The 9,883-nt window shown below is 34.5% G+C and overlaps 2 protein-coding genes across 2 annotated transcripts; both read right to left on the reverse strand.

The window, feature by feature from the left end:
- Positions 1–2,027: 2,027 nt before the first annotated feature.
- Positions 2,028–4,893, reverse strand: LOC114395722 (expansin-A13-like). The gene is made up of 2 exons (XM_028357561.1): positions 4,223–4,893; positions 2,028–2,534 (listed from the first exon to the last, which is right to left on the reverse strand). Exons 1-2 carry the CDS (start codon positions 4,756–4,758, stop codon positions 2,225–2,227), a joined length of 846 nt encoding a protein of 281 aa, XP_028213362.1. The 5' UTR covers positions 4,759–4,893; the 3' UTR covers positions 2,028–2,224.
- A 1,593-nt stretch (positions 4,894–6,486) lies between these two features.
- LOC114397599 (protein REVEILLE 1-like) lies at positions 6,487–9,883 on the reverse strand. The gene is made up of 6 exons (XM_028359714.1): positions 9,050–9,883; positions 8,319–8,453; positions 8,097–8,208; positions 7,881–7,942; positions 7,304–7,696; positions 6,487–7,195 (listed from the first exon to the last, which is right to left on the reverse strand). Exons 1-6 carry the CDS (start codon positions 9,059–9,061, stop codon positions 6,824–6,826), a joined length of 1,086 nt encoding a protein of 361 aa, XP_028215515.1. The 5' UTR covers positions 9,062–9,883; the 3' UTR covers positions 6,487–6,823.

Here is a 9,883-nt window from a genome sequence, read left to right on the forward strand (position 1 = left end):
TGGTAGATGCATAAAGACCTAACTTGATCTTATCAACAAAAAAAAAAAGATTCAATCTTCGTAGCTGTACATCAAAAAAATATATTAAAAAAATGAATTGGTGAAAATATTAGGATGGCAAGTGGTAACACTTGATACTATTATACTTGTAATAATACTTAAGAAGCTTTCTATTAAGGCCTGGAATCACACTGAAAAACAAAATTACGGACTGGGGGACTATAGCTAATTTTCCCTTTTTTTTTTCATTCATTTGATGTAATTTTGTTGATTAACATGCGTATTTTATTTTTGTCCAAACAAACGCTAAGAATCAAAATTTTGGAGTAACTGCATAGCAATTTTTAACAGCTGTGGTGAAGCAGTAACTACCTTTTTTCTTCTTTTTTTTTGCAACCAAAGTGGTATATGAGATTACTTATTTGACACTAAATTAATATCTCATCGGATTGGATCATTTTGGAATAAAGGGATACCTCCAATCCATACTGAAGTTGGAGATTGAACCCCAACCTTAATTAAGGAATCAAGTGTTGTGCCAACAATTTTTGGTAGCAGTAACATACCTTTATGTCAATGAAGTCAGTCCAAAATAGTCGTAAGTAGTGGATTGTAATTTGTAAGGCCAGACCTCTTCAATGTAGTTAACAAATAACACAATGATGGCTCATGATGCAAGAAAACAGGAACTTTTTTACGAATAGAATTTGGATTTGATAAGGAGAAGCTCACTCTTGCCACCAAGTTAACAAATTTGCCTCCTCCTTGTTCTCATAATGTACCCCTTTTTCTTCTTCCAAGGCTAGTTTTACTCTCCCACAATATGGGCTTGCCCAAAAATGCAAAATGAACAATATCCTTTCTATTATGATTTTAGATGATGTGATGCTAGTTTCAATTTTATAGAAAATTTAGTTTAGTTTTATTAGATGAAACATTGAAAATTGACGAGCAAAGGAGGTGTTCTTGGTTTACCCATCCCAAAGTTTCTACAATCTTCGTGTCAATTTCCATGGGGCTTCATTGAAGTTTGATGTAGAATATAGGGAGAGCAAATTATACACAAGTCAGCCAAAGGAATAATAGTTGAGCATATTTTGTTTTGTGGAGGGCTTCTTTAATTAATAATATTATGTGGACAAGTGCACAGTATATATCATCAATGACATTTATACTTGTCCCTTTTTTTTTTTGTCTTCTTCTATCTTTTTAGTGTCTATTGGTATATGTTTCAGCAATCAGCATTCGGAGACCCACTTACCCTGTTGGATTTATAGGCTGGAGTCAGTGTACTGATGATGGCATGCATTACAGGCTATTGTTTCCTGCACTTCCTATGTTGCTTTGTGCACTTCCTTTTTTCCTTTCGGAATATGCATTCCAGAATGTAAAATTACATCTTGGAATACACTTTCTTTTTGGCTTATGGAATAACCGTTCTAGAAGGTTAAAAATCATTCCGGAAAGAGTGCCGGAAGCAATAGACTGCATTATAATGGAGTTGTTTATGAAGCTGCGATCCATATTTTGTTAAATGCGTTGCTTATTGAATCTCATCAAAGCTTTGAGAAGTTTGTACCACTGATTCCTTCTAGTTTTGATCAGTTTATATGAAGTAGTAAGATGTTTCTACGAATTTAATAATTAGACCTCGGATTCTTCAATCATTTTTTTTTTGGCTATGACATGTAACATACGAAATTGTTTTTGCTTCTCTTCTTTTGTTCCACTGTAAGCAAATAACTCATGTTTATGTATTCTATAGTCACTTGAATTGGTCCATAATTCACATATCCGATTTTCATGTTGAAGAAGCGCAAGATTCCGTGCAAAAAATTCTTAGATGCTTTCAAGCACAATATAATTGTCATTCGTTTCTTACTTTTTTAATATAAGCATCCCTTAGGCTAGTTAGAAGCCTAGAATGAAGTGGCTTGTAGCTATGCGATTTTCACAAGTATGAAAATATTTTCAGAAGCTATGATGAGTTGGTGATATAAGCCGCATTCTCAAAATTGATCAAAATGTAGGAAAATATTCCGTGATTCCATAAAATTTATCAAATATTTTAGCATCTTGAAAGAATTACTCAAATGATTGCTTATAACTTCTTTGATTTCATGACCCTACTAGCCTGTGCTTGACAATCCCAATTATCACAAAACTTTTATGGGAGGAGAAAGGAAGGAGAATGGTCCCTCCAAACAAGTTATAATTGTATTTGTCAAGACTCAAATTGCTTGCCTTCAAAAGATTGTCCAAAGCTCCAATCCTTGGGAGCAACATTGTAAGATGTAAGAGTTATCCCATCACTACTTGTAACCTCAAAGGAAAGAGGTTGGTTCTGTAGCAATGCATTAATATGCCAATTCTGACCCCAATTCCTACCCATTGGAAGCCAACCAGTTCTTGAACCCTTAACCTTCACAGCAGCAATGTCTCCAATTCCAGCCACATTACTAATCAGTACCGAAATGAATATTCCAGAACCAGTAATTGTAAACCGGATTCCCCCTTCCCTTGCACACTTTATCCTACTCCAAACACAAATGCAACAATAAAAGCAAAGAGTTTAATACACATATAGTATCATACTGTACCAAAAAAATATTGGTGTAGAAGTTTTTACTCTCAATCAATGGAATCATCATTGTTAAAATAGTTACTATTATAAATGTTAATAAACTCCTTATATGTGACCGTTTATAATTACATGACACTCTTCTAGTATACATTATTAATTCAAAGAATAAATAGTTAACGCACTAGTATAAAGCGTTTTTATACTTTGAATCAATTAGGAATTGTTATATATGATCATTTTTATTTACTTTTTTACTAATTACTCTAAAAATCATCTTAAGCAGAATTTTTAATTAGTTGAAAGTGTAAAAAAATTTATACTCTTATTCAAAGATAAATGGCCGAATTGAGCCAGCAAAAAAAAAAAAAAAAGATAAATGGCCGAGTTTCCAAGTGTAATATGTTAGAACTACAAGTATTATGATACAAAAAATTTATACTCTTATTAAATTTGAATTTGGCTCCCCTTAGTTGGAAGGAAGATTATGATATAAAAATAAATTGTACCACTCGTACACATATTATTTATTTAGAATGAAACCCATGTAAGCTATTCTCGTGAACATGCTAGGTATCCACTTTTAAGTGAAAAAGGCGTAGAAATAGACTATCAATCACTTATTTAATAACTTAATTAATTTAATAATAAAATAAATGTTAATTAATATCCTTAAAATATTTATAAAATAATTAAAAATAAAATATTTTTATTGTGAAAATTATAAGAAAACGTAAAAAATATTTTTATTGGTTACCAAGACCCTACCGTAAACTTACAATAAACAAATATTAAAGAAGTAACTGTGTTTATAGTCTCTTTTTAGAAAACCATATAAAGGCCGGCTCTTTATTGACAAAAGTTCATCATAAAAGTCCATTTACTTTTTTCTTTTTTGTTAGAGACCCATAAACCTCTGTAGGAGGCAATGTATTTTTTTTTTTTCAGAATAATCTCGGCAAGAAACACTCAGAAAAATTAACTATTACTCAAAACAAATGGAATTACATAAGTACTCTCTTGGTTAAACTTGAACTCTAGAACATTAATTAAATTAAAAAATTATCAACTAATTCACATATTCAGGGGTAATACTCGTTTATTTTAAGAAAATATTTTTTTTAATTACAAAATAGTAGCCCATAATTTCTTTGCATTTTCAGTATAGCTTTACTTTTGTGACTAATAAAATAGTAGCTTTTTTTCCAGCATAACTATTAAAAAAGTAGGTATAAATTTTTAATTAATTAGCATAAAAAGTTAATAAATTTACTGAAAATATCAGGTTGTAATTAGATGAGCGTAACAATTCCTTTCATCGTGAGTGAATAAAACTTTTTTTTTATCTTTTACATTGAGTTTCTTGAAACTCTAAAAAAAAGTATTTTATATATAAGTATACTTTTATATGAGATTTATTTCTTAAAATAAGTTAAAAATTATTTTTTTAAAACAAAAATAATTTAAATAAACACACCAAAAAATAAAAAATAAATAAAAATATTTATTTTATTAAAATAAATATTTATTTTAGCATATAAATTTATAAAATTGATCATTAATTAGTAAAATAAGTAGAAAAAGAGCATTGTAATAAGTAGAAAAGGGAGAAAATGATAGAGTGGGTGAAGGAAGGAGTACCTGCGATACTCCACGGGCATGTTGCCAGTGCCAGTTTTCCAGATTGCGATTTTCTCGAACGCTTCAATGGGGAGAACCAAGTGCTGCTTCGGAGGGTTGCAGTGTCCGGCGACGCTCTCCGCGTCGGAACCGTAGTTCGGGGCGCAGAAATTGGTGGCGGTGACGGCGACCGTCGTGCCGGAGATGCACCACCGCCGGTCGAAGTCGGAATCCTCCTCGCGGCACCGGACCTCGAAGCAGGCGCCGCAGATCTGGCCGCGCCCGAAGAGAGCTTCGCTGAGAGCGGCGGTGGCCATGCCATAACCGCCGTTAAGGAGGTCGCCGTAACCACACGCGCCGCCGACCGCGTCGGTGGCGGCGTAGTGAGTTGCGTGGGCGGGTAACCATTCTTCGGCGCGTGGTTCAGGGTCGGTGTGGGGGGTAGATTCGGAAAATGGCGCGGTAGGGGGTGATGGAGAAGAGTATAAGCAAGTGGCTGGTGAAGAAGTAAGACTGAGGAGTGTGAATAGAAGAATGGTTAGTGTTTGTTGTGACATTGTTTGGCCTTTGTTGTTGTTTCTACAAGCAATGAAGGAAGGAGAAAGGCAAACTAGATATGGTAGTTATGGCAGATGCAAATCATATCTCTTTTTCTTAAACTTTGAGTTGTTTTTTCTCTGGTTGTGTTTTTTTTACAGCATTAACCGTAGATGTTGTTATAAATGTTGCACGTGCCACTGACTATAAATATCACTAAAGATCTCATGATGTATAAACTATACAGTGACATAAAATTTGCTTTAATAACTTTGAGAGTTTGATCCATTTTATTGATTGTCAACTAAGGATTATCTTAGTTTTTTTTTTTAATAATATATATCTTTTATTGAAAATAATTATTTAAACTGAATAGGATTATTATAAACAATAGACTTTATCTTCTTAATAGTTAAGACATGTATTTATTTAAAAATTGAACTGCAACAACTAGTTAAACTAAAAAAAATTGCACATCAATTGATAAATGTATTTGGTGACAAATCCTATCTTAGTTTACACCAACGAGTCTCTCGAACTATTATAATTTTCTAAAGAAGTTTTTTTAAAAAAAATGAATATATTTTTTATTACTAGATTTAGAAAATGCTTTTCTCGAAAAGAGTAATAATGTTACCATTCACGTGTGTGTGCGCTTCGCGAGGGAACTTTCTGTACTGAATTTTTGGCAAGTGGGGGTCCTAATCCTAACATGATGATCCTTCACAACGTGGATTGCCCCTCCCACTGGGATTTTGTTGCTGCTAACTGAACATGAACTTGTTCTTGGTTCTTTTCTTAATTCTCATACATATAGAGGGTGAAAAGTCAATAGACTTTCTTGGTGTCCCTCCCATAAAAGTAGGAAGTATTAGCAAAAGAAATGTAGAAATAAAGCGTATAAGTATAACAATCTCATTAATCTGGCCCAATCTCAAAAATCACTTTTCTATTTGAAAAAATTAAAAGATCTTGGGAGGTCAACCATGATTTTTTTTTTTAATGTAACCTACAACCTTATAATAATTGACCTAAAAGGTCAAGGCCCATGATACCCTTATGGGCTACACTTTGGGTTTGCATATCTATAAAACCCTTGCAGCTGTTGTGGTTGTTGTTTCCTGTACCCTTATTATTGTTTTCTGTATTTTCCATTGAATTTCGGAAAATTCATTTTGAAATGGACTTTTCAGAAGGAAAAATGCATGAAGCTAATTACATTTCAAAATGAGAAGTGCAGGAAGCAATAGTGAAAGAAGTCCAAAAACTTTTAGCCGGCTTTGGTTCATGTTTCTTTATAGTGCCAGCATTCATTTCTGAATTCCCTTACTTCCCTGAGAAAAATTATAAACCTTACTTACGCGTTTATCTATTTTCACCTACATGTAGCTTCTTAAGAAAGGTCTCATTCAAATTCATTGGACTAACAATTCTTTGACCGAAATATGGTTTTACAATATATGGAAGGATTGAAGATTGATACCAGCATTCTCTTATCAACACATTCTAAACTAATATAGATCTCGCTAAATAAAGTAAGTACCCCCAATAATGTATCTCACTAATTGAAAGATTAGTTTCTAGCTAAAGAATAATACCCAAAAAAAAAATAGCATTTCTGTTCTACATATATTTTATTATTCCCTAAAGCCTACGATTCAATTTATCCCCAAAATATATGTTAGGCCAATGGATCTTCCCGCCTCCGAAATCCACAAAACATGCCTCGTTAGAAAAAATTCCCATCATGGTAGTAAATGCAGAATCTATGAACAAGAACGTTAATAAGCACTGCACAAGTACGTGACTTACACTTTGCATACTCTTAAGGAGCATAAAAAGTTAAAAAAAAAAAAAACAAACAAAAACACTAGATATAATTCACAGTTGAAACTTGAAAGTCAAAAAAATACAAAAGGCAAGTTCACGGATTTGAACAGCTGGAGAATGTGCAGTGTAATGCAACAGAAATGTCAAAATTTTCAGCTCCCTATTTTATGCCAACTCACATCCAGCAGCTAAAACAACCATTACAGCTCATCATCTCAAAGGGAACCCTTTTGAAGAAATATCCAGTGGGGTAAGCTACAAGGAAAGATGGATGCATTGCTCTTCTCTATTATCAGCTGTCACAACAGATATGCATCTTTTATATGGCACAAACCCTTTACCACATGCTTCAGGTCCCACTCTCACCTTTAGCTTGGATACTGCTGATGTTTCACTTGCTGTAGAGTGGCCAAGAAGTTCCAATTTGCCATCATCCCCCATGGAGGAGGAAAGGCATCGCACACGAATGTTTAGAGGTATCGGTTTGCATGCCTCGATTGTTGGAGATGGTTTGCAGGTGTCTGTTACAAATAGAGTCATTCCGAAAAGTTTGAAAGTCCGACCGGAAGATTCTTCTGCTGTGTCATCTTTGATGGAAACACATTCATTTGGAGGAAGCTTGAATTTCTAGACATTGAGATCAATCAAACAATAGTATAAGATCATATATCATATTTGTCAAGATACTCTAGTGATGATATTGTAATCAATAAAATGGAATGGATTGGGAAGTACCATAAGAGGTTTCTCATCATGAGCTGAATCAGTGTCCATCCCAGCTTCCTCAGATGTTGTTTTGGGCTCAGCACGTGTAAAACTGCTTGTATGGATGCCACTAATGGATGACATGGGCGACAAACTTCCATATGGTGTGTCTGAATCAGAGGAGCCAAGGCTGTCTGAACCAACTCCTGATAATACTGATTTTGGAGATTGGTTTTCTTGATCAAAGTCTGATGACTTCAGAGAATTAGACTTCATAAGTTGTTCTGGGATCAAAATTTCTTTATTAGGGGTCTCAACTAGTTTACGAGGGTAAGGATGCACTGGCTTTCGTTTCGGCCTTGGAGGAGGAATTTCAATTGACTCCACTGTGTTTGTATTGTTCCCAGTAGGATCGCGAAGAAGCTGTCATGAAGTTAAGACAAGGTAATTAGAATGAATTCAAGCACAATCAGATGAGCCCTTCAATCCCAAAGAAGGTGGCACTTTGGATACCCTAGGGTCATCAAAATTTTAACTTAGTCTGATGTATGGTTTTTAGTAAGTAGAAAAAATGGCAGAGAATGATTATTAGAATAGAGCAGTAAACCTTAGAAAAAAACTTCTGAGCATGACTTCGAATCTGAACAGCAGTCTTTGTGCCAACATGTTCTGTAGTGAAAATAAAGTATCTCAAAACTTAGGCCAAACACAATCATACTCCTTCGTTACTCATACATGAAGACACACGCGCACACATATTTTCTTTGCTCGAAATTTTAATAGCATTATTGCCTAAGATATGCAGGTTCTTGATTAATAATACCTTCAATACGTCGCCAAGCCCGTCCGTACAGCTTTAAAGCTTCAAGGAACTTCTTATGTTCTTCATCTGTCCATCGCTCTCTCTGTTTGGTGATAGTATAAGGCTTTCTTACCTATTGAAGAAGAGAAAAAGATCGATTAAAACAAAGAAGACACTAACAAGTGAAAAAGAGAACAATTATAATATGCAAGTGCCAATAATACTAAAGAATTCAGGGAGTACCTTCAGAGCATAGTCGTTGCCACAAGAAAACTGGTCACTAAGTTGAATATGTGTGACAGAATGCACTCCAGAACTCAAAGATACTCCACCTCCTATTGGAGGACCACCCTGTGATCTGTTAAATCCATTTTGATCCTACATTCAATTCAAAGAGCAAAGAAATATAATAAATTATAATCATCAAGGGAACATCAAAATTTTCATATATAATGGCCAACCAGACCACAAATTATTTATCCACTAAGGAATCAGACACCTTTCAGGCGAATCTTTCACTCCACATGAAGACAAGTAGCAAAAACACCCAAGAAAATATTTGAAGGAAGAAGAAAAAGAAAACACCAGTGAAACAACTCCTTTGGTAAAGACAAGAACAAGTGTTATTCATAATCCTTAAGCAGGCCCCTTTCTGCTAATAACTGTTTCCCAAAGGGAAGCATTCAAACTTTTTTTTAGGAGTGTAAATTCAACCCTTTTTCTGAAATGTGAAATCTAAAAATATTTGGAATTTGAAATAGGCAAAACCAAAAACCATAAAGGTTTCTCTCTTTTCCACCTTTCTTTAACAAATAGTACTAGGCATGTCCCACCCAAAACGAATACAATCAACATTGAAATTGAACCAAAATCTCAGCTACCCTTTATAGATGACAGTATAGCATAAAAAAAATATCAATCGTCAAAGAATTCACATCAAAGGAAAACATAGCAGAAACTTATATATTACATACTTGAATCGCCATAGCTGCAGAAACAACCTCTTGTCAAGAATCAAGATCTTCTCCTCCCTCTTCACAGAAGTTCCAAACTTCCTCAACTTTGCTTCCCTCCTTACAATCAGATCACAACACCTAAGTACTAAAACTCCTCTTTCTGGATACGAATTCCGAAATCAAGAAAAGTACAACACAAACAAGAAAATCACAAGTTCCACCCTCCTCCCATCTCTCCCTTAGAAAGCTGGAAACAGAATCAAACAACAAATTGTGTACAAAAATGGACCCACCTCGATCCAAAAGTCAAATTTATCATGCAAACTCTGCCTTGATTCTTTACTTCACCAACCATTAATTCACATCTCAGAATCACAAAGCACAAAAAACCCTCTCCATCATCTACAAGATCCCGTGATCACGCACTACCAAAGGTTGATAAGTGATAACCCCCTCCTCGATCAATAACTTGATGGACAAAAATCCAACCACTAGAAGCCTTTCCCAAAAGAAAAAAAAAATTCCAATCTTCTTTTCAAAATATAAAGAGGCTCAAAGCTCATAAGTCATACATACCACTGCTACTTAGCAGCAGCAAAAAAATAGAAGGAATGGAAAATCAACAAAATTATACAAAACCCAGAAAGGAAAAACGGTTAATTTCTGAGGGAAAAAGTGTTATTGTAAAGATGAGAGGTTACAAGAGAAGTATATAGATAGATGAAGAAGTTGGAAGAAGTGAAAGCTCAGACTCCGAAAGTGCTTCTTGTGATTGTTGTGAGGAAAAAAAAGAAGGAAGGAGCAACGACAGGGTGACACGTCAGACGTTGAAGTTCTATTTTCTCGTAGGAA

Source organism: Glycine soja, chromosome 18 (genome assembly GCF_004193775.1).
Source record: "Glycine soja cultivar W05 chromosome 18, ASM419377v2, whole genome shotgun sequence".
Lineage (NCBI taxonomy): Eukaryota > Viridiplantae > Streptophyta > Magnoliopsida > Fabales > Fabaceae > Glycine > Glycine soja.